Raw genomic sequence first — 26,459 nt, forward strand, 5'->3', positions numbered from 1 at the left:
TGGATACACACCCAAAAGACACTGACAGAGGGTCTCAACCATGAAATAGATTGGCTAACTTGATTATCTTTTTTTCAGACACACTAGATCAGCTCTACAACCTCTCCTATTCCTCCTCTCCAGGTGAGTTCCAGAAACCCCCTTCCTCTCTCCCCTGGCTTCCCCCTCCAATCTCAGTCTCCACCCCTTCCCCTCTCCCCTTCTCCTCACCCTCTTACACACAGCTCCCATATATCATTCTAGCAAACCTAATTACATACAAGGGGCATGGCCTCACACTATTTAGTTTCATACATTCCTTACACACCCCCCCCCATTATTCCTTTCATCCACGGCACTAATTGACCCAACCAGCACAATTTTATTCCCCCACCCAGATCAACCTCACTTTTGCCCCTCATCGATACGCCATGATGACAACATAACAGAACTGTGTATGTATAATAATTCACTAGCGCAGGAATAAGGCTGGAGATATACTAATGAGATACTAAAACATTTGTATATTTTATCAGTTTAAAATGGATTACACCACGAACGTGCCATAATAAGCACTTTTCTCTTCAAGTCATCCCTGGACTGTTTCCAGAGGTAATTGATTTAACTAAAAGTTACAATTCCTAATAAAATTATATGTTTTTTATTCTAACCTATTTTACCTTACCTATATTGTTTCTTTGATTCTCCAAGTCAAGGGACCAAAAAGATCACTTGGACAATCGTAACTCGCTTCCTATAAAGCTATCTACCAACATCCTCTTTTTCTTCCAGGTAGGTGTGGTACCACCAAACCCTTACCTGTAGACATAATTTTGGAATTAACTAATTTTCAATATTTTAGTTTTCTCTACCACCGAGAAAATACACCAACACAGAGGACCACTAACCATCCTTCCTTCCTCACCAGCAGGTAAGATCGGTTACTCCTCAATCAGACCTGCTATCTTCACACCACATTCTAAACCATTTGTCTTCAAACTAGGAAAGAAACTACTGAACCTCAACCGGACAAATTATCTGAAATACAGGAGGAAAATTACTATCCCACCACTCTACCCTCCACATTTGACCGTATCTCCGACAGGCTATATTTTATCCTATTTATGCCCCAGATTTTACTTTTGTAATGTATTTTAAACCAATACTAATACATTCGCATATTTTATCTCATTAGTATATCTCCAGTCTTATTCCAGCGCTAGTGAATTATTATACATACTTTGTACATTCACTTTCCCCGACAGTGTGAGGATACTGTCCCACTTGCTGCAGGAATAATAGGCCTACCTGCCAGCGCTACTCCTCTCTAAAAAAAATTACCATAACAGAACTATCGCATATAGCCTAACGCGCATGCGCAGTCTTCACCAGACGCCATGGATATGCTACATATGTGACACGGCCATACGGGGGGACAGGTCCGCCTCAACAGACCCACTCTCCCTGCCACATCACCTGCCGGTGATGCAACTTCCAGGGGGGGGGGGGAGTTTGAGCGCACGCACTTACGGTCTGGCGGTAATCACGGAAACATACATAAACCCTCCAACCGCAACAAGAGACAGATGCACAAGATGAAGGTGCGGGAGCGCCTGTTCACAGCTCCATTAAAGGTACCCACCCAGCACATTTTGAGCCGTCAGGCAAGCCACCTGGCCACAAGACTCTATACTGATCTGTTTGGGGACCTGTACTCCCTATATGTCTCTGCCCTGTTACTTAATAAGCTTTATTACTTATCTGAGTGGGGACCTATATTCCTCATATGTCTCTGCCCCATACCTAACATAACTTTATACGCATCTATTTGGTGACCCATTTTCCTTATGTCTCTGCCCTGATACCCAACTTCTTTACCACCTAAGCTCTATCATTCTTCTCCTTGGCCCTCCTCCGGCTCCTTTGCTCCTCCACTTAATCATTAATCTTTTTGCTTCCATTGTCCCATCTTTTTACCAATGACTTACCATGAGGCCAGAATATCAGCAATGCTTACCTGCAGGACGGATGTCCTAGAAGCCGCTGAAGATTGTCACACAATTACAAGTACATTCATGATGAGCATATGAAAGGCTCATATATATATATATTTACATATATACAGAAATTATATACAAGTGTCTTCACATTTATGTATTGTTTCTCTTTTTTCACAGCGACATTACGAATAAGACTCTGACAGGGTCGAAACATTAAAATTGATATGTGTCGCATATCCCTGCACCTTTTTAGGTCAGCGCTTATGTCTGAATCACCATATGTGAAATAAACTGTTTGCATACCAAAAGGATTGTGCGGTGAATCATTACCTACAGATATTCATCCTGCAGACTGCGCTGGTAATGGAGGAGACGTCAGAACCAGAAGCTCTGGAAGGCGCAGGCTCTGTCCAGCCACTAAGATTAGGGTTGCTGGGACCAGTAGTACCATCCAGTCTGGCAGTATGGGTGTGTGTGCTGTCCAGCTGGAGTAATCTGCGCCCTCCTTCAGAGAATTGGAAAGCACCGCACCCTACTAAAGCTGGAAGCATATTGCCGGAAGCTGCCAGATCCAGCCTTGTTCTCCTCTGGTTCAGTCCTCTGTGATCAGCTCCCGGCTTGTGGATTTGTTTCCTGTTGTGACCTCGGCCCGTTTACTGACTACTCTTGTGTCCTCTGATTTTGTATTTTCTCTGCCCTCCTAGTTCTGACCCGGCTACCTGACTATTCTTCTTCCCATCTCACACCACAGAACAGCAGGTAACACCAAGGCCCAAGCCTAGGGGTCTCTGTGTAAGTCCAGATCCATGTAAAGGGGTTAAAGAATGTTGAGCCAACCAATCCCTGGGCTCTAGAAAACAGAGGAGATAGTGCCAAACCTGTTCGTGGTGGCCATGTTTGAGCTGCCAGGTGACCATGAACAGTGCTCCCAATGTATTGTGTCTGCACACTATTCCAGCAAGATCTGCTTTCAAATAGCTAAATGGCGCTCCTTTCCTTCTTAACCTGCCATGTGCTCAGACAGTAGTGTACAACCGTATATAGGGTATTGTGCGATCAAGAGCCACCATGGGCAGCACGGTGGCTCTGTGGTTAGCATTGCAGCCTTAGAAAAATCCGGAATCCCCGGCGAAACGCGCGTCAGGGATGACTCCTAATAGTTTCATCAGACAGTATTATGCCATATTTGACCGCACTATAGAGTGCAGTGTTACAGTGCTGCATAAAACCAGATTTACCCTGTTTTAGCTGTCAGCTCTGTTAGATCTGACAGACTGTTGACATAGTTGAAATTGTCTCTCACGCTGATCATACCCACACACGTGTTGACAGCGTGGGAGAGGCCGATAGTGGCATATGCTAGCCGCATCTGATATCTAAATCGGCAGAAAGAGTGTTGGATCTCCTGCACAACCAGGAGATCGTGACTTAGTTGGATCGCTTGCTTCTCCTGCTGACCATCAATTCTTGTGCAGACAGCGTGAGAGAGACTGTCAGTGGCATAGCTGAGCCGCTTGTGCTCTTAAGCTGGCTAAGCCTGTTATATTGCCGGAGTTATTTCACTGCCGACAGCACTACTGGAGATGCGAGTGGAATTATTAAGGATCCATTACACAGATTGTGTGACAGGTGTAATAGTGTGCCCTCATAACCTCTGTACAAGGGCTCATTACACTTATATCTATCAGACCGGCCACACTTTTGAAGTCACTTTATAATATGGGGAGTGTATCCAACGGGCTAGGAGAATTTTTTACTATTGAATTCACACAGGAAAATTGATCCTTTATTTAATAAAATCTCTCCTGGCTGAGGATACTATCATAATTCAGCACACCCTTGATATAATCTATGGCATTCATTTTGTAAGCATAAACTCAGCCATCAATTATAAGGGACATTGGCTAGGGGCTTATTTTATTAATAATTTGATTCACCGTCTGACTATCAGTAATTTAGTGGATCAGGACTCCATTTATATAATCATGATCCATGATACATCCCTAATGGGATGTATGATTTACTAGGTTTTAATATTATTATTTCATAAAGAATTTCACTTTTACTCACACCCTTTTCCGTTTCCTAATTGTTTACTTGTAATTTGGTGGTGTTCACCTTTGTGAGTACTGTCTGATGAGATCAGACAATACTTTGACTATAGAATTGCAGCCTTGCAGCGCTGGGGTCCTGGGTTCAAATCCCACCAATGACAAAATCTACAAGGACTTTGTATGTTCTCCCCGTGTTTGCGTGGGTTTCTTCCGGGTTCTCCGGTTTCCTCCCACACTCCAAAGACATCCTGATAGGGAATGTAGATTGTGAGCCCCAATGAGAACAGTGCCGATAAGGTCTGTAAAGCGCTGTGGAATTAATGACGGTATATAAGCGAGTAAAATAAATAAATAAGCTGGAAAATAATTAGTAAGGTCCATTTGTTTCCTATTATCCTTTGTGAAGAATTCCAAAGTTATCACCATATAAAGTGACACACGTCAGATTTGAAAAATGGAGCCTGATTAGGAACACAAAACTGGCTGCGGAGTGCGAAGGAACCTGTGAAAAAAAATATTTTTTTTTATTCTATGTTACATCCCCAACAACAACCTATGTATAAGGGGAGAACTCCAACACTTAACCGGAGTTGGACTCATTTATGGTGGACCATTGGAGCTACTATGAGTCCTGAGCAGAACAGTAGAGAAAGTATTAGCGCCCCCATTTCAGGAGAGATTGTGCAGTAATCTGAATTCCTTAGGATCGAAAACATAATGGAATTTAGGACGTTGAGTGAATCCATGAAACCAGGGCTGGAGCCAACACATCTCCTGCAGGCGAGAATAAATGTATATTACAGCCATCAGCCACGCACAGCTTAGAGATATATCATGGCACAGGTGTAATGTTTTTTTATGTAGTTTATCGCAATCCTGTTTGAAGTTAGTTGGTTTTAAAATAAAGTGTAAAGTCAGGATAAAGGGAAACTCTGTAGTTATTGTACAGAAATTCACACTTGGCCCTCACTGCACATTTAATGTTGTCGATCATAAAAGTGAAGTTTGGCCAGAAAGACTGGACCTGGTCCTGTAGGGACCATATGAGGACATTCAGCAGCACAGAAGGGAGAGAAGGTAGATTCATCCAATAAGATATCAGGGATCTAGGAAGCCAACAGCATCATTACCCTCCGCTTTCTCTTACAGACCCATCATAATATTTTTCTTCAAGTGATTTTCTAACTTGTCAGCACATTCTACGCACGCTGTCATCTGGACAGGTAACGCTCAGCATCTTCTAATTCCAGGGGGTAGGTGGATCTTTCAGATTGTAAGTTCCATAGAAAAGAGCTTTCACAATTTCCCCAAGTAATTAGAACATTTTTCATATGGAGGCGAATGTTATGCTCTAGTGGCAAAATGGCGATCACACGATTATGATATGGCCAGACTACATCACCGATAAAGCAGCCATAGCTGGTGACAGAGAAGAATCTGTGACTTCTCTGCATTTAGTGGTCACTACTCACCTGGGTAGTCATATGTAGGAATCTCCTCTTTACTCCACTCATCACCCCTCACATATGTCTCTGTAGTATCAATATGGGTCAGATCTTCACCCTGAAACAAATATTGTAAAAGTCACAAACAGATGGAGAAGTCACATCTATGATCAGCTCTAATCCTGTCATCTCCACCGTTCTCATTACACAAGTATAAAACATATAATACTGGTGGATAAAACAAGACTGAGCACAAGACCTTCACAGCCATCTACACATCATAGGGGAGATCTCATGACACCTTCTCTCCATCTACCTGATGATCCTGAGGAACATTGGGATCTTCTTGTTTACAGTCCTGTGGAAGAAGAGGACGGGGACATCTCTCTGGTGTTGTCCTCTTACTGGATAGATCTGGAGGAAACACATACAGGGACTGAATTCATTCTTTACATACAGATAATTATAGGCCGTGTGTATTTACTCCTGTCTATTACCTGGTGATGTGAGGGGCTGGGGAACCTCCATCATGACGCCCTTGTACAGATCTTTGTGTCCTTCTAAATACTCCCACTCCTCCATGGAGAAATAGACAGCGACATCCTGACACCTTATAGGAACCTGACACATACAATGATACCGTCATCCCCCCAATCCCTTAATAGTGTTACTGTATAATGTCCCAGCATTCCCAGCAGTGTCACCTCTCCAGTCAGCAGCTCAATCATCTTATAGGTGAGTTCTACGATCTTCTGGTCATTGATGTCCTCATGTATCAAGGCTTGAGATGGAGGCCCTGTGATTGGGCTTAGGGGTCCTCCCCATCCCTCAGACACAGGATCCTGACAGCGCTCACTAGAGGTCTTCTTCACTACTGTGTAATCCTGGTTATGGAGAGACACATTAATAAATCTCACTATAGACATTTCCAGAGTCCTCACCTCTCCAGTTCTGTCCATCTGTTATTCCCATAGATAAGAATGATGTAATGTGACGTCATCAGAATCTCTCACCTCTCCAGTAAGCCGGAAGAGGATCTCTAGGGTGAGGTGTAATATCCTCTCCGCCATCTTGTCTCTGTCCATATCCATCCTTGATGGGTGATTCACAAAAATTCTGTCAATATAGAAGATGTCCACTGAGAGGATCTGATATTGTAGTGACCTAAATAGGAAGACAATGAGACGATGGAACATCATAAAGAATTCCGTGTAATAATACAATTACTGGACACAATAAGGGAAATATATCAGGAGATAGAAGGTGTAGATGTTGTATTCTCTAGTCTTGTATGGATTTGAACATAAGTTGAATTGCAGAAAAAGACATCTCCTCCATGCTCTCAATCACTGGCTAAGTTGAGCACTGCTTAGCCAACTGATTAGCGGTAGCTGTAATCAAAAGTACGCAGGAAATACAGAGACTGGTGGGGGACCCAAGCAGCAATGGTATTCTTATTGGTTTACAACATTCTGCTTTTTACCCTGTCATGTACTAATGAAACCTATATATTTTAGGCCACAGACAACAAGCAGTTTCTTCCTCGGAGTCTGCAGCTGAATAAGTTTCTCATAGACTTATCTTCCATAACGCTAATTATCGTCTCATTTACCGGCATTAGCAATACTACAGGAGATATTCATTACACGTGACATGAGAAATAACTACATGATGAGGATGACATCTTCTACTATAACTCCAGAAACATATTTGGCCAGAGTCCTTCACTGACTACATCACCACTAGTCATCTATATGAAAGTTTCCCATCTTTCCCAGGCTGTAATCTTTTTATCAAGTTAGATCTCATGTATAAAAGTTTGCTTGTAAGAACACCAACACAGGAGTGATTTGATGCTAATGTCTCCATGTACAGTGTTTTTTTTTTTCTGGATATGTCATAGAAAATATTAAAAATCTCTGAAGTTAATCGCCCCCCTCCCTCCTTCCCTCTGTCATTTGCAATCTGAGCTGACACTCTTAGGTGTAGGATTGTACAAATTACACTGGTCAACAAATTTTAACTTTTTTTCTGTTTCCTGTTTTAAAACATGTTGTCCACGTATTTTGAGGCGCTGATTTCAGAAATGTAAATCAGAATTTCGGTAGCATGTACCATTCCCGAGATATTTTAATTTTACGATTATGATTAGGACAGTACGTAGTGCATAATAAATTGGCACTTATATTAAACTTTTTATTTCAGAAGTGTATTTTTTGTAGAAATAAACAATGGAATTCATAATATGGACTCTCTTTATTATAATATACAGCACTTAAGTCCTGTCCAATCATGCACTGCATTAGTTGTGCACTCTCAGGCACGTCCAGACTCAACTGTCAGACTTTGGTCTATTTCCAAGTAGCATTATATAATAACAGCAGTAACGACGCTGTAATCTTCATGAGTTTCTTCTGTTTTGAGAAAATTTCATAAGGAGCAAAACTGTTTAATAAGTAATGAGTTGTAGAATGTCGCATCAATGTCGCAATAGTAGTGATCTCTTTTGTTATACATGTGGAGATTATACCCTTAAAGCCCAGAAAAGGAGTATAACTGCAGTTGTTAAGAAGACATAGGAGTTATATTTTGGATGCAAAATTTGTGACCAAGACAGAGCAAGGGCTACTCATATATGCTGCTCATCTTGCGCTACGAGTTTGAGGTCTTGGCTGAAGGGTGTGCGACCATAGATGCCGTTTGTCATTCCAATGATCGGGAGGGAGCAGAAGGACCATATAACCGATTCTTCCTTCGGCATGACGAATGTATCCGGTTTTTCCTTCTAAGAACAGGAGGTCTATTGAATATCCCAAGCTCGCTTCTGCAATTAGACCACTGGAACACGATGAAAGTCTGCCAGTTCCAAAACCACCGCCGGTGTGGAGAATAGAAGAGGGCGATGAAATGATGGTTGATTCATTAGAGATGGAATCTGCTGCTGATTCAGATTTCGAACCATCAATATCAACTGCTCCACGTTTAATATCTCAAGCAAGACTCAACGATCTGGTCAGAGATTTGGGTTTATCAAAGAGTCAGGCAGAACTACTTGGATCAAGGTTGCAAGGGTGGCATCTGTTGCAGCTAGGTACAGAAATTTCAGTATTTTGCAGTCGTCATGAAGATTTAACCAAATATTTCAGTCAACCTGACAGTCTCACTTTTTGCAGTGATATTACTGGATTGTTTTCTGTCCTTGGAGTTGACCATGACCCAAGAGAATGGCGACTGTTCATTGATTCATTGGCCTTAAGTTTTAAGGCTGTCTTGCTACACAATGGCAATGTCTACTCTTCGATACCTATCGGACATGTCGATCAGTATGAAGGAGACCTATGAGAATATGCAGATGCACATTCAATACTCAAGGTACAAATGGAATATATGTGGTGATCTCAAGGTAGTTGCAATTTTATTAGGTTTACAGATGGGATACACTAAGTACTGTTGTTTCCTTTGGGAATGGGACAGTCGCGCAAGAGACTCGCATTATATCAGGAAGGACTGGCCACTACGCAATAAATTTATTCCAGGGCAGAAGAATGTTAAACACGAACCATTGGTAGATGAAAAGATGATATTCCTTCCACCTTTGCACATCAAACTGGGATTAATGAAGAACTTTGTCAAAGCAATGTACAAGCAAACTGAAGTCTTTGCTTACTTGCGACAGAAGTTTCCATGCATCAGTGATGCAAAGATAAAAGAGGATGTTTTCATTGGCTCACAAATCCGAGAGCTAGTAAATGATAGTAAGGCTAAGTGCCCACGATGCAGAAATGCTGCATATTTTTTCCACATCTCCCTGGCAGGAAAAAAGCATGCGTTTTTTTACATACGTTTTTCCTGCCAGGTAGAAGCGCTTGTCAAGCGTTTCTGCATGCATTTCCGCATGCGGGTTATCAAGCTCTTTTCCAAGCGATTTTAGCATCACTTGGAAAAGTGCTTGACAACTTGATCACACTATATAAATCCATGCAACCGGCATGGATTTATATAGTGTGACCAAGTAATAGTAAAAAAAAAAAGAATAAGAATGGTAAAAAATAAAAATTATACTTACCTTCCGATGGCCCCCGGTCTCCTCAGCGATGCGACCGGTGTATTGGGCAGCTCGCGATGGTCTAAAAGGACCTTCCATGAGCCGCCCAACACACCGGACGAATCGCTGAGGAGACCGGGGGCCACCGGAAGGCAAGTATAATCTTTATTTTTTATTTTAAATTCTTTTTTTCACAGGTACTATGGTACCCGGGTCTGCTTGAAAAACGCATAGTGGGCATGCAGCCTTTCTTTGATGGTCTTCTGCATGGTGCAGAACATGTAGCATGGTCGGCCTTCAAGAATGTCGTTTTCAACTTTCTAGGCAACTACAAGGTGCCAAACTATGCTGAACAGTTTGAAAGTTTTCTTCAGGCTTACAAGTCAATGAAGTGCAACATATCACTTAAAATACATTTCCTTCATTCACACATTGACTTTTTCCCAACAAACCTAGGCACTGTAAGTGATGAACATGGTGAAAGGTTTCATCAAGACATTTCCCAGATGGAAAAAAGGTACCAGGGGAGGTGGAGGCCCTCGATGCTGGGTGACTATTGTTGGAATCTTGCCTGTGAATTATGGGACAGTGATTATAAAGAAAATCAATGGCAAAACATTTCTAAACTTGATCGCTGTTTCTGACTTTTGAATTCGGAATATCACATGCCACCACAAATTTGACAGTATTCAATGCATACATAATTGCATTTTTCTCAAAAATCTTACGTGATAGAGCAATTCTGAAGTTATTTCTCAGCATGACAATTCCGATAAGATTCACCCAATTTCATGCCGGAAACAAAAGCCTTATTGAACAGTGTTACCTATAGTGTGAAGTGAACCAGCCTAATCAACATGCAGGCCGTCCCTTGTGAAGTAAGAGGATTAAAGTAGACACCTCACAAGGTTTTCCAGTAAGACAAACAGCTGACAGTCTCCAAGACTTAGACAAGAAACTAATACCAGTAGGAAATTGAATGTGGCCAAACAGTGAATCAGCTTAATTAACATGCAAGAGGTTCTTGTAGGGAAAAGACTATGAGGATGTGTATTGTGCATAGACAAAGAGTGCAGATTAACCTATCTGTTCAGACAGGAAAAGGTCTATCAAGGATAAAAGGGATCTCTCACACTCTTTAGAAATAGCCATGTTCACCCAGCATACACATTCCTTTCATCAGCAGAGCTTCAGCAGTCAGGAAGTCTCCGAATGAAAATATAGAATATTAGAATTTACAAAAATCTGATATTAATGACACATACATTTCCAGCACCGGGGCTAGCCAGAGAAAAGGATACATATTTTCTCATAACTGTAGCCCCTCTGCCAATGAGCCATAAAGGCACAGTGGCCACATAACTGACAACAGCTATGCCATTTTTGGTCTCTAAGTAAAAATAAAATCCTGATGGAAAGTATGGTGTCAATCTACAACTTCTGCGATCATCCAGAGAGGCGTTATCACATAAGTTGGGGATTCCATAAAATCATGAAGTGCTGAGACCAGCCCACAACCTGGTCCATGTATGAGAGATACACATCATGTATGCAGGAACCCCCATTTACAAAATGGCCATTTGAAGTGCTCTCCTTCAGCTAAACTGAATCGTCTCTGCGATCGGTGTAGCAAGTTCTCTTGTTAATCCCTTTTATTTTCTGTAACTATATGCTGTAGGTACTGTGGGAGTATTTTATCTAGAGGCTTAATGACCGCGGTCACCGCTACGACCGGGCCTAGCCAATGCTAGCCCCTGTTTCAGCTAGATGTGTGTCCTCGGACACACATTCATACCAACATAGTAATGTAGGTTGAATAAAGACCTAGGTGAATCCAGTTCAACCTTCCTTATCTTTTTATACATCCTACAGTCTTGTTTGCTTTTGTGGCTGCTGCTTGACATTAAGTACTGCTGCTCAGCTTACTTGTACCCAGAATACCCAAGTCCTTCTCCTGTTCTGTAGTCCCAAGTATACTCCCATATAATGTATATGCAGCAACAGAATTACTCCGACCTAGTTGCATTACTCTACATTAAACCTCATCCGCCAAGTGTTTGCCCATTCAGTCATCTTATCCAGATCGTTCAGCAATATCATAATGTCAAGATCAGATTTTAACATTCTACATAGTTTGATGTCGTCAGCAAAAACTGACACTTTACTCTCAATCCCATCCCCAAGGTCATTAATAAAGAGGTTAAAAAGAATCGGTCCTCGTTCAGATCCCTGCGGCACCCCACTGCTGACTATATCCTAAAATGTAGTATATCCCTCCATGTTTGTCACCCAGTCATGGCTTTCATCCAGCTAGGTTTCCGTAATACCCACAACATCGTATTCTGTGACCGATATAAGAGTCTCCAGTTCATTCATTTTGTTTGCGAGACTTCTTGCATTTGCCAGCAGACATTTAATATTATTAGCACATTTATTACACCTACTCAGCTCCCTACTTTCCTTGCATATCCCAGCCCCTCCTAGATCCTCATTCACCCTACTACCTCACTCCCATCTTGTCCGTGTGCCACAATACACGCTGCCGACCAATCAGAGGCCATCAGATGAAGTCAGCGTACACGTGACTAGAGGCGCATGGAAGTGACATCATGCGCTCCAGTCGCTTGCACGCTGAAGTCAGCAGCCAGCTCCATAAAAATATGCAGCGCGACAGAGTGAAGGCGAGTATAATGTGTTGTTTTTTTTTTAAATCAATGAGTACATGGTACCCTAGGCCATAGTACTACATGCACGACTGTGGGCTGTGCATTACGTTACATGCACGACTGTGGGCTGTGCATTACGCTACATGCACGACTGTGGGCTGTGCATTACGCTACATGCACGACTGTGGGCTGTGCATTACGCTACATGCACGACTGTGGGCTGTGCATTACGCTACATGCACGACTGTGGGCTGTGCATTACGCTACATGCACGACTGTGGGCTGTGCATTACGCTACATGCACGACTGTGGGCTGTGCATTACGCTACATGCACGACTGTGGGCTGTGCATTACGCTACATGCACGACTATGGGCTGTGCATTACACTATATGGAGGACTATGGGCTGTGCCTTACGCTACATGGAGGACTATGGGCTGTGCCTTACGCTACATGGAGGACTATGGGCTGTGCATTACGCTACATGGAGGACTATGGGCTGTGCATTACGCTACATGGAGGACTATGGGCTGTGCATTACGCTACATGGAGGACTATGGGCTGTGCATTACGCTACATGGAGGACTATGGGCTGTGCATTATGCTACATGGAGGACTATGGGCTGTGCATTATACTATATGGAGGACTATGGGCTGTGCATTATACTATATGGAGGACTATGGGTTGTGCATTATACTATATGGAGGACTATGGGTTGTGCATTATACTATATGGAGGACTATGGGTTGTGCATTATACTATATGGAGGACTATGGGCTGTGCATTATACTATATGGAAGACTATGGGCTGTGCATTATACTATATGGAAGACTATGGGCTGTGCATTATACTATATGGAAGACTATGGGCTGTGCATTATACTATATGGAAGACTATGGGCTGTGCATTATACTATATGGAGGACTATGGGCTGTGCATTATACTATATGGAGGACTATGGGCTGTGCATTATACTATATGGAAGACTATGGGCTGTGCATTATACTGTATGGAGGACCATGGGGAGTGCATTATACTTCTGCTATGGGGTCCCATGACTTCTAAGTTCGTACATGGTAAGTATAAGGCTATGTGCCCAAGATGCAGAAATGCTGCATATTTTTTCCGCTTCTCCCTGGCAGGAAAAAGGCGTGCTGTTTTTACATGCGTTTTTCCCGCCAGGTAGAAGCGTTTCTCAAATGTTTTTGCATGCATTTCTGCATGCAGGTTATCAAGCGCTTTTCCAAGCGATTTTAGCATCACTTGGAAAAGTGCTTGACAACTTGTTCACACTATATAAATCCATGCAACAGGCATGGATAGTAGTGTGACCAAGTTAGTTAAAAAAAAAAAAAGAATAACAATGGTAAAAAATAAAGAAGATTATACTTTCCTTCCGATGTACTCCCGGTGTTTGGTCTGCTCCGTCCGGTGTCTTGAGCGGCTCCCGGTGGTGTGAAGGACCTGTGATGACGCCATTGAGTCATGTGACAGGTCACATGACTCAATAACGTCATGGCAGGTCAGTCACAACAACGCAACCCATACAGCAGACCAGACGGAGCGGAGAAAACACCGGGAGGACATCGGAAAGTAAGTAGAATCTTTTTTTTTTTTATTTTAAATTCTTTTTTTTACAGGTTCTATGGCAGGGTTCCCCAACTCCAGTCCTCAAGGCCCACCAACAGGTCATGTTTTCAGGATTTCCTTAGTATTACACAGGTGATGGAATTATTGCCTGTGCAGGTGATGCAATTATCACCTGTGTAATACTAAGGAAATCCTGAAAACATGACCTGTTGGTGGGCCTTGAGGACTGGAGTTGGGGAACCCTGTTCTATGGTACCTGGGTCTGGAGGAGAGTCTCCTCTCCTCCAGACCCGGGTACCATCCGCACATTGAACCGTGTGATATCAGCATGTGCAGATGCAGTGATGCGGATGTCATGCGGTCCAATGCAAGTCAATGGCGGCGATTACGCTGCGTGTTTGCAAAATTAATGGACATGTTGCGTATTTTTCCGCAATGATAATCCGCAGCGGAAATTTCCGCAGCATGTACACAGCACATGCGGATTATCATGGGGGAACATGGGGCAAGTATTACCAAGAGTTTTATAAGTGTTTTCGCTGCAGAAATTCTGGAGCAAAAACGCTTGAAAAACGCATAGTGGGCACGCAGCCTAGGGCTGCGTGCCCATGATGCGTTTTTGGTGCGTTTTTTGGTGCAGATTTGCAGCGCAGAAAAGACATTCTGCAAGTTCTGTGCACATGGTCAGGATTTTTTCTGCGCGGATTTAACTCGCAGAAAAAATCCTGACATGACCAATTATTGTGCGTTTCTGCATGCAGATTTGCCTATACAATGCAAATGCATTGGGAAAAAAAAAAAAAAGCGTCAAAAACGCATGTAAAAACTGCATGCGTTTTTCTGCCAAGGAGATACAGAAATGCTCAGGAAAATTTCTGCTTCATTTCTGCATTGTGGGCACTAAGCCTAAGGGTCCGTGCCCACGATGCGTTTTTCAAGCGTTTATGCTGCGGAATTTTTGCAGCGGAAACGCTCGGGAAACGCTTGGCAATCCTTCCCCCATGGTCCCCAATGGAATTCTGCACTTTCAATGCCCATGCTGCGGGTTTTTCCACAGCGTTTTTGATGCGCTCAAAAATCAGCAGCATGTCCATTATTTGTGCGCTTACGCATGCAGAATTGCCATCTAAAATACATTAGAAAACGCATGGCAAATCCACATGTGCAAAACGCGCGAAAAACGTGTGTCAAATTCCGCATGTGTTTTTCCGGGCAAGGAGATGCAGAAATGAAGCAGAAATTTTCTGCATCGTGGGCACATAGCCTTATAGTTCATTTTTTTTTCTATACATTAAACGGGGGATATATATACCAAGATAGGGGACATATCAGGATGAAGGGGGAGGGGAGGGTCAGTCGAAATCTTTGCACCGGGGCCCATCAGACCCTACTTACACCACTGATTATAAGGTGTGTGTGTGGGGGGGGGGGATTATGGCACTATGGGAACATTATACTGTGTGAGGGCATCATACATACTCCATAAGGGGCATAATGGGGGCATTACACTGTGTGGGGGCATCATACATACTGCATAAGGAGCATAATGGGGGCATTACACTGTGTGAGGGCATCATACATACTCCATAAGGGGCATAATGGGGGCATTACACTGTGTGGGGGCATCATACATAATGCATAAGGGGCATAATGGGGGCATTACACTGTGGGGGGCATCATACATCCTGCATAAGGGGCATAATGGGGGCATTACACTGTGTGGGGGCATCATACATCCTGCATAAGGGGCATAATGGGGGCATTACACTTTGTGGGGGCATCATACATCCTGCATAAGGGGCATAATGGGGGGCTTTACACTGTGTGGGGGCATCATACATACTGCATAAGGGGCATAATGGGGGCATTACACTGTGGGGGGCATCATACATCCTGCATAAGGGGCATAATGGGTCATTACACTGTGTGGGGGGCATCATACATCCTGCATAAGGGGCATTACACTGTGTGGGGCATCATACATCCTGCATAAGGGGCATAATGGGGGCATTACACTGTGTGGGGGCATCATACATACTGCATAAGGGGCATAATGGGGGCATTACACTGTGTGGGGGGCATCATACATCCTGCATAAGGGGCATAATGGGGGCATTACACTGTGTGGGGGCATCATACATACTGCATAAGGAGCATAATGGGGGCATTACACTGTGGGGCATCATACATAATACATTTAAGGGCATACTGGGGGCATTACACTGTGGGGCATCATACATAATACATTTAAGGGCATAATGGGGGCATTACACTGTGTGGGGGCATCATACATCCTGCATAAGGGGCATAATGGGCGCATTACACTGTGTGGGGGCATCATGCATCCTGCATAAGGGGCATTACACTGTGTGGGGGGCATCATACATACTGCATAAGGGGCATAATGGGGGCATTACACTGTGTGGGGGATCATACATACTGCATAAGGGGCATAATGGGGGCATTACACTGTGTGGGGGATCATACATACTGCATAAGGGGTATAATGGGGGCATTACACTGTGGGGGGGCATCATACATCCTGCATAAGGGGCATAATGGGGGCATTACACTGTGTGGGGGCATCATACATCCTGCATAAGGGGCATAATGGGGGCATTACACTGTGTGGGGGCATCATACATCCTGCATAAGGGGCATAATGGGGGCATTACACTGTGTGGGGGCATCATACATCCTGCATAAGGGGTATAATGGGCGCATTACACTGTGTGGGGGCATCATGCATCCTGCATAAGGGGCATTACACTGTGTGGGGGGCATCATACATACTGCATAAGGGGCATAATGGGGGCATTACACTGTGTGGGGGATCATACATACTGCATAAGGGGCATAATGGGGGCATTACACTGTGTGGGGGATCATACATACTGCATAAGGGGTATAATGGGGGCATTACACTGTGGGGGGGCATCATACATCCTGCATAAGGGGCATAATGGGGGCATTACACTGTGTGGTGGCATCATACATCCTGTATAAGGGGCATAATGGGGGCATTACACTGTGGGGCAGTAAAGGGGCCCTGTACTATGAGAACAATACGTTTCCTCCCTTCCTGTCTCCATAGTTGGGTCGTATGTATCTATTACAGGAAACAGAACAAAAACCTTATGATTCTTATAAAGGGGCAACACAAGACCCCAAAAGAGTCTCCGTGCTGAAGGGGTTAATGCCCCCTGCGCCCAGTAATGGGGGTCTCCACATACCTCCACCTGCAGAGCCGCCACCACATATATGGCTGCTCTGTGCGCACAGGAGCTGTGATGAGGTCACAGGAGGGGAGGAGTCAGGGGTCACATGATCAGGGGCCTCAGTGGATGCAGGACTCTGCTGTGCTGGTTGTCATGGTGCTGGATGAGCTGAAGTTTATGTGTGGGGTCAGGAGGGGTTTACAGTGTGGATGTAGCAGAGCCGCGTGTGTACGAGGTGTACGGAGCAGAGCCGCGCGTGTACGAGGTGTACGGAGCAGAGCCGCGTGTGTACGAGGTGTACGGAGCAGAGCCGCGTGTGTACGAGGTGTACGGAGCAGAGCCGTGTGTATACGAGGTGTACGGAGCGGAGCCGCGTGTGTACCAGGTGTACGGAGCGGAGCCGCGTGTGTACGAGGTGTACGGAGCGGAGCCGCGTGTGTACGAGGTGTACGGAGCGGAGCCACGTGTGTACGAGGTGTACGGAGCGGAGCCGTGTATGTACGAGGTGTACGGAGCTGAGCCGTGTGCGTACGAGGTGTACGGAGAGGAGCCGTGTGCGTACGAGGTGTACGGAGCGGAGCCGTGTGCGTACGAGGTGTACGGAGCGGAGCCGCGCGTGTACGAGGTGTACGGAGCGGAGCCGTGTGTGTACGAGGTGTACGGAGCAGAGCCGTGTGCGTACGAGGTGTACGGAGCAGAGCCGTGTGTGTACGAGGTGTACGGAGCGGAGCCGCGTGTGTACGAGGTGTACGGAGCAGAGCCGTGTGCGTACGAGGTGTACGGAGCAGAGCCGTGTGTGTACGAGGTGTACGGAGCGGAGCCGCGTGTGTACGAGGTGTACGGAGCAGAGCCGCGCGTGTACGAGGTGTACGGAGCAGAGCCGCGTGTGTACGGAGCGGAGCCGCGTGTGTACGGAGCGGAGCCGCGTGTGTACGAGGTGTACGGAGCAGAGCCGCGCGTGTACGAGGTGTACGGAGCAGAGCCGCGCGTGTACGAGGTGTACGGAGCGGAGCCGCGTGTGTACGAGGTGTACGGAGCGGAGCCGCGTGTGTACGAGGCGTACGGAGCGGAGCCGCGCGTGTGCGAGGTGTACGGAGAGGAGCCGTGTGTACGAGGTGTACGGAGCGGAGACGCGCGTGTGCGAGGTGTACGGAGAGGAGCCGTGTGTACGAGGTGTACGGAGCAGAGCCGTGTGCGTACGAGGTGTACGGAGCAGAGCCGTGTGTGTACGAGGTGTACGGAGCGGAGCCGCGTGTGTACGAGGTGTACGGAGCAGAGCCGCGTGTGTACGAGGTGTACGGAGCAGAGCCGCGCGTGTACGAGGTGTACGTAGCAGAGCCGCGTGTGTACGGAGCGGAGCCGCGTGTGTACGGAGCGGAGCCGCGTGTGTACGAGGTGTACGGAGCAGAGCCGCGCGTGTACGAGGTGTACGGAGCAGAGCCGCGCGTGTACGAGGTGTACGGAGCGGAGCCGCGTGTGTACGAGGTGTACGGAGCGGAGCCGCGTGTGTACGAGGCGTACGGAGCGGAGCCATGTGTGTACGAGGTGTACTTAGCGGAGCCGCGTGTGTACGAGGTGTACGGAGCGGAGCCGCGTGTGTACGAGGTGTACGGAGCGGAGCCGCGTGTGTACGAGGTGTACGGAGCAGAGCCGCGTGTGTACGAGGTGTACGGAGCGGAGCCGCGCATGTGCGAGGTGTACGGAGAGGAGCCGTGTGTACGAGGTGTACGGAGCGGAGACGCGCGTGTGCGAGGTGTACGGAGAGGAGCCGTGTGTACGAGGTGTACGGAGCAGAGCCGTGTGCGTACGAGGTGTACGGAGCAGAGCCGTGTGTGTACGAGGTGTACGGAGCGGAGCCGCGTGTGTACGAGGCGTACGTAGTGGAGCCGCGCGTGTACGAGGCATTCGTGCGGAGCCGCGCGTGTACGAGGCGTACGGAGCGGAGCCGCGCGTGTACGAGGCGTACGGAGCGGAGCCGCACGTGTACGAGGCGAGCGGAGCTGGCCGTGTACGAGGCGTACGGAGCGGAGCCGTGCGTGTACGAGTCGTGCGGAGCGGAGCCGGGCGTGTACGAGGCGTGCGGAGCGGAGCCGGGCGTGTACGAGGCGTACGGAGCGTAGCCGGGCGTGTACGAGGCGTACGGAGCGGAGCCGCGCGTGTACGAGGTGTACGGAGCGGAGCCACGTGTGTACGAGGTGTACGGAGCGCAACCGCGCGTGTACGAGGTGTACGGAGCGCAACCGCGCGTGTACGAGGTGTACGGAGCGGAGCCGCGCGTGTACGAGGTGTACGGAGCAGAGCCGCACGTGTACGAGGCGAGCGGAGTCGGGCGTGTACGAGGTGTACGGAGCGGAGCCGTGCGTGTACGAGGCGTGCGGAGCGGAGCTGGGCGTGTACGAGGCGTGCGGAGCGGAGCCGGGCGTGTACTAGGCATACGGAGCGGAGCCGGGCGTGTACGAGGCGTACGGAGCGGAGCCGGGCGTGTACGAGGCGTACGGAGCGGAGCCGCGCGTGTACGAGGCGTACGGAGCGGAGCCGCGCGTGTATGAGGCGTACGGAGCGGAGCCGGGCGTGTACGAGGCGTGCGGAGCCGGGCGTGTACGAGGCGTGCGGAGCGGAGCCGGGCTTGTACGAGGCGTGCGGAGCGGAGCCGGGCATGTACGAGGCGTACGGAGCGGATGCTGCCCCTCTCCAGGAGCGATCACAGCAGCACGGCATGAGACGTTCTTGTACTACACAGACTGTCTTGTCAGAACACAGCTCGTCAGGACATAGCCTTGACCTCCAGCGACAGCCGGACAGTCCCATTGGATCGGGGACGGTTGGGAGGTTTCTGTATATAAGTTGTGGGTGATAATTGTAGAATTATTAATGTCTCAGCATAAAAGGATGGACCTGAGTGTTTGTGCCGGGGTCCACATGCATGGAGGGGTTGAGGCGGTGCTGGCTGTATTATGCAGACGGCATCTGCCTGTAACAGTAGTAACCAGAAACTACTAGAAACTCTGCACCAAAATGAAGCAAATCCTTATTCTGGGACCTTCGCCTTGTACGTAACACCCCCGGATCCGGTACAAGCCGGGCAGATGTTCTCATTCATGTCATTTTCTGCTTAAGGTTCTGCGGTTTTCTGGCCAACTATAAAAAAGAAAAAGCGTAAAACAATATTTGTTTCTGCTGCATTGACATAAGTACAATCTTTCATTACATATAAATCTATTACACGTCGGGTCAATGCTGTAAAGGACAGTAAAGTGCCAGGGTTGTCGTTGTGGTTTTTGGGTCTCTCTACTTCCCTCCCAAAAATGCAATCAGAAACTTGTTACTACTGATCTCTCCACAAGAAGAAGCCGACAACTCCATCAATGGGATCATTTTATAAAATTAGGTCTTCGCAAGATGAAAATGGTCTCACAAACCACATTTTTTTTTTAAATGTTCATAAAAAAAACCAAACAAACAAAAATAATAATAACCTTACTTTGATTTTTTCCCCATTTTTCAATACTTTATGTGCTAAATTGAATGTTGAAATTCCAGACAACAACTAGTCCCACAAAACACAAGCCCTCCGTCTATGTGAATGAAAAAACAAAGTTATATTTATGGGGAAAAGGGAGGAAAAAAACAAAAAATTGCTCTTGTCAGAATAATGTAATTGCTATATATATATTTTTTTAAAATTGAATAATTTTACCCCAAAATTGTGATCTGTTATAATATTATCATTCTTCATGCGAGATTAATCATTAGTCTGTGAATAAATCCAAACATCTGGGAGATGTAGAACAATATATCTGTGATTCTCTTCTGCCAGGATAAGCGCCTCCTTTCTGTCCTTTCTGTGATGGAGAAAACGCTTGAAAGATTCAGAAAGTCCGATGAGTTTTTGGAGCTTATTGTAAAGGGTCTTAATGACGACCTGGGAAAGAAACCACCAGAAACAAAGGATCCAACCAGGTAAGTTCTAATGATCCCATCTGATAAAATGATCAGCTTTATTTCCATGGGATTGTTCTGTAGGAGAGATGGGACCTGCAGCATTTTGATCCTGAACTTCACTATGTATAGATGTAGCAAAGCTTCATGTGACAATTCACACAGCGCATTGATAAATTGTCTCAGAAGGTTAGCTCTCATAACAGAATTAAGATCACTTATAGTGGAACTAAACTTACAATTTATTTTCAGAATTGTGAAAATTCTGGCACTTTGCAAAGCACTTCATTAGTTTCTTTGGCGTCATATCCATAAAATGATGATATTAAAGTGGCCTCCAGACCCTGCTTTTCCCCAGTGCAGGAGCGTTGCTGGGGTCCTAAGAGATCAGGGACCCCAGCCCCAAAGTACATGTTTCCCCATATAACCTCCCTGCCACTTAAAAGAGGATTTATACATATATAATTACAGTATACCACTGCTGCTAATCTAAAATACATTATACAAAGACCAATATTCCCAAAATTACTACTATACAAGGCCAAAATGATCCTGCTACACAATGTCCTCTACCATCACCACCACACAGTGAGTCCATATATGAGAGAAAACCCCGCAGGGTAAAAGACCATCAAAGGAGTCCAGGGAGTATAAAATCTATCATATTTATTCAGCAATAGAAGAATAGGATGATGGGGGAAGGGACACAACACATATGTGATTGTTAGACATGTAAGCAAAAAAAAGCAAGGCACGCAAGGAAGAGGCCATTCCAGGTATAATGGCTGTCTATAGTATCATCATGGGTATACTAAAATATCCCAAAATAGACACCGCATATATTCCACTGGGGGCAACAGTCATCATATGCAGGTGCATCTCACTAAATTACAATATCATCAAAAAGTTAATTTATTTCAGTTCTTCAATACAAAAAGTGAAACTCCTATATTATATAGAGTCATTAGAGACAGAGAGATCTATTTCAAGTGTTTATTTCTGTTAATGTTGACGATTATGGCTTACAGCCAATGAAAACACTAAAGTCATTATCTCAGTAAATTAGAATAATTAACAAAAAACACCTGCAACGACTTCCTAAGTGTTTAAAAATGTCCCATAGTCTGTTTCAGTAGGCTCCACAATCATGGGGAAGACTGCTGACTTGACAAATGCCAAGAAGGCAGTCATTGACACCATCCACAAGGTCCCAGAGTTCCAATTTTCCTTTGGAAATCAAGGTCCCAGAGTCTGGAGGAAGAGTGAAGATGCCACAGTCCAAGCTGCTTGAGGTCTAGTGTGAAGTTTCCACAATCAGTGATGGTTTGGGGAGCCATGTCATCTGCTGGTGTAGGTCCACTGTGTTTTATCAAGACCAAAGTCAGCGCAGCCATCTACCAGGAAATTTTGCAGCACTTCATGCTTCCCTCTGCCGACAAGCTTTTTGGAGATGGAAATGTCATTCTCCAGCAGGACTTGGCCCCTGTCCACACTGCCAAAAGTACCAATACCTGGTTTACACACAACAGTATCACTCTGCTTAATTGGTCAGCAAACTCACATGACCTTAACCCCATAGAGAATCTATTATAGAGAATCTATGGGGTATTGTCAGGAGGAAGATAAGAGACACCAAACCCAACAAAGCAGAGGAGCTGAAGGCTGCTATCAAAGCCACCTGGGCTTCCATAATACCTCAGCAGCCACAGTCTGATCGCCTCCATGCCACTCCGCATTGATGCAGTAATTGATGCAAAAGGAGCCCCGACCAAGTATTGAGTGCATTTACTGAACATACATTTCAGTAGGCCAACATTTCGGATTTTAAAAACATTTTTCAAGCTGATGTTATAAAGTATTTTAATTTACTGAGATAATGACTTTTGTGATTTCATTGGCTGTAAGCCATAATCAGTGGCGTACCGCCAATGGTGGCAGGCCACACCACTGCTATGGGGCCTGTGAGCCTCGGGGGAGTGAGGAGGATAGGTGAGTATTGGGGGGATGGGAGGTTGCGGCGGTGGAGGAGCGGGCACACGCAGTAGCGGCTGCTGTAGCTACCACGTGTGCCCGCTGCTAAAGGGACACAAATATTCCCTCTTCTCCACTTCCATGGGCGTGGAGAAGAGGGAATATTCATTCTCTTTAGTAGCGGGCACGGAGGAGCGCTGAGCCGTGGCTCCTGCTTACAGTGCCCGCTACTAAAGAGAATGCATATTCACGCTTGTCAACTCTCATAGTCCCGGCGTGGAGAGGAGTGAATATGCCGGCAGCAGCAGCTCACCTCGGCAACTGAGGGCGCACGCTGCTCAGATACCAACATGAGCTGCTGGCAGACAGAACACAGCAGCTTTGGAGCAGAGGTGAGGAAGGAAGGTGAGTATAAGTGTTTATTTTTTGTGTGTGCAGTGATGGGGCCACACATACCAGGATTAGGGGGTGAGGAGGCCATACATACCAGGATTGTGGGATGACGGGGCCATGCATACCAGGATTGGGGGATGAAGGGGCCATGCTTACCAGGATTGGGGGATGAGGGGGCCACACATACCAGGATTGGGGGATGAGAAGGCCACACATACCAGGATTGGGGGATGAGGAGGCCACACATACCAGGATTGGGGGATGAGGAGGCCACACATACCAGGATTGGGGGATGAGGAGACCACACATACCAGGATTGGTGGATGAGGAGACCACACATACCAGGATTGGGGGATGAGGAGGCCACACATGCCAAGATTGGGGGATGAGGAGGCCACACATACCAAGATTGGTGGATGAGGAGGCCATACATACCAGGATTGGGGAATGAGGAGGCCACACATACCAGGATTGGGGGATGACGAGGCCACACATGCCAAGATTGGGGGATGAGGAGGCCACAGATACCAAGATTGGTGGATGAGGAGGCAATACATACCAGGATTGGGGAATGAGGAGGCCACACATACCAGGATTGGGGGATGACGAGGCCACACATACCAGGATTGGGGGATGAGGGGGCCACGCATATCAGGATTGGGGGATGAGGGGGGACACGCATACCAGGATTGGGGGATGAGGGGTGCCATGCATACCAGGATTGGGGATGAGGGGGGCCATATATACCAGGAATGGGGGATGAAGAGGCCATGCATACCAGGATTGGGGGATGAAGAGGCCATACATACCAGGATTGGGGGATGAGGAGACCATTCATATTAGGATTGGGGATGAGGAGACCATGCATACCAGGATTGGGGGATGAAGGGGGCCATGCATGCCAGGATTGGGGGATGAGGGGTGCTATGCATACCAGGATTGGTGGATGAGGGGTGGCCATGCATACCAAGATTGGGGGATGAGGGGAGCCATGCATACCAGGATTGGGGTTGAGGGGTGCCATATGTACCAGGATTGGGGGATGAGGGGTGCCATACATACCAGGATTGGTGATGAGGGAGCCATACATACCAGGATGGTGAAATTTTCCAGTAGCTGCTGCATTTCTCGCCCTAGGCTTATACTCAACTCAATACGTTTTCCCAGTTTTTTTGTGGTAAAATTAGGGGCCTTGGCTTATACTCGGCTCGTCTTATTTAAAACATACGGTATTTTAAAATCAGTGAGTACGTGGTGCCCATAATACTGCAGGACTGTGTGGTGCATTATACTATATGGGGGCTGCATTTTACCCTTTGGGGTGTGAAATATGCTGTATGGAGGACTATGGGGAGTGCATTATATTCTATTGAGGACCATGGGAAGTTCATTATAGTATATGGAGGATTATTGGGGGTGCATTATACTATATGGAGGATTTTGGAGGGTGCATTATACTATATGGAGGATTATGGGTGGCATATTATACTATATGGAAGTCTATGTGGGGCCATTATGATATTTTGAGGGCTATGTGGGGGGCCGTTATACTGTATGAAAGCAATTATACGGTGTGAAGGTTTGTGTGGGGTCCATCATACTGTTTGGAGGGCTGTGTGGGGCCATTATACTGTTTGGAGGGCTAGTGTGGGCCATTATACTGTATGGAGGGTTGTGTGGGGCCATTATACTGTTTGGAGGGCTAGTGTGGGCCATTATACTGTATGTAGGCCATTATACTGTATGGAGGGCTGTGTGGGAGTCACAGTTGGGGGAATCATACTGTGTTAGGGTCACCATACTTTGCCTTGGGAGTTGAAGTGGGGTACAATAAGGTCATTATACTGTTCATGTAGAGGCTAATGTGAAGGAATGCACCATGGGGGTATCATACTGTGTTTGGGGGGCACTTTTATTGGCATCATACTTCATGGGGGCAATGAAAGAGGGATCTAGGACTTCAGTAGGAGGAACATTAGAAAAGCGAAGTAAAGGCTGGAAAGTTGTGAGATCGGCTCTTCTGTGACACAGACAAATATTTAGTTATTTTTTTGGTGGGGGGTCCAATTAGAGCTTCTGCTATGGGGTCTCATGATTTCTATGTGCGCCCCTGGCCATAATCATCAACATTAACAGAAATAAACACTTGAAATAGATCACTTTGATTGTAATGACTTTATATAATATATGAGTTTCATTTTCAGCATTGAAGAACTAAAATAAATAAACTTTTTGCTGATATTCTAATTTAGTGAGATGCACCTGTATATATAAGGGGTGTGGGTGCCATCATGCTATAAGGGGCTATGGGAGTCATCATGCTATATATAAGGGGCAGTGGGGCCATCATATTATATAAAATGGGGAGTGGGTGCCAGAATACAGTTTATAAGGGGCCGTGGGGCCATCATACAGTATGAAGGGAGCTGTAGGGGCCATAATATAGTTTACAAGTGGGTGTGGGGGCCATCATACAGTATATATTGGGCTGCGGGGGCCATCATACAGTACTGTATATATGGGGCTGTGAGGGCCATTATACAGGATATAGGGAGTTGTAGGGACCATCTTGCCAGTTATAAGGAGTTGTTGTGGACCATCATACAGAGCATAGAGAGCTGTGGGGACCATCAGACAATGCATAGGGAGCTGTGGGGACCATCATACAGTGCATAGGGAGCTGTGGGGACCATCATACAGTGCATAGGGAGCTGTGGGGACCCTCATACAGTGCATAGGGAGCTGTGGGGACCATCAGACAATGCATAGGGAGCTGTGGGGACCATCATACAGTGCATAGGGAGCTGTGGGGACCATCATACAGTGCATAGGGAGCTGTGGGGACCATTATGCAGTGCATAGGGAGCTGTGGGGACCATCATACAGGGCATAGGGAGATGTGGGGACCATCAGACAATGCATAGGGAGATGTGGGGACCATCAGACAGGGCATAGGGAAATGTGGGGACCATTATGCAGTGCATAGGGAGCTGTGGGGACCATTATGCAGTGCGTAGGGAGCTGTGGGGACCATTATGCAGTGCATATTGAGCTGTGGGGACCATTATGCAGTGCATAGGGAGTTGTGGGGACCATCATACAGTACATAAGGAGCTGTGGGGACCATCATACAGTGTATAAGGAGCCATGGGGACCA

At 46.3% G+C, this 26,459-nt stretch overlaps 1 protein-coding gene and 1 pseudogene across 1 annotated transcript; both read right to left on the minus strand.

Moving 5' to 3' along the window:
• The window catches only part of LOC141221139 (uncharacterized), a 47,400-nt pseudogene extending 41,651 nt beyond the window's left edge, over positions 1 to 5,749 (minus strand).
• Positions 5,750 to 5,770: 21 nt separating this feature from the next.
• Positions 5,771 to 6,284, minus strand: LOC141221140 (oocyte zinc finger protein XlCOF7.2-like). Its single transcript, XM_073666489.1, has 3 exons — positions 6,183 to 6,284; positions 5,976 to 6,099; positions 5,771 to 5,892 (listed from the first exon to the last, which is right to left on the minus strand). Exons 1-3 carry the CDS (start codon positions 6,204 to 6,206, stop codon positions 5,771 to 5,773), a joined length of 270 nt encoding a protein of 89 aa, XP_073522590.1. The 5' UTR covers positions 6,207 to 6,284.
• Positions 6,285 to 26,459: the final 20,175 nt, after the last annotated feature.

The sequence above is a fragment of the Phyllobates terribilis genome, unplaced genomic scaffold (genome assembly GCF_046119375.1).
Source record: "Phyllobates terribilis strain yellow unplaced genomic scaffold, ASM4611937v1 Scaffold_321__1_contigs__length_2177432, whole genome shotgun sequence".
Taxonomy (NCBI): domain Eukaryota; kingdom Metazoa; phylum Chordata; class Amphibia; order Anura; family Dendrobatidae; genus Phyllobates; species Phyllobates terribilis.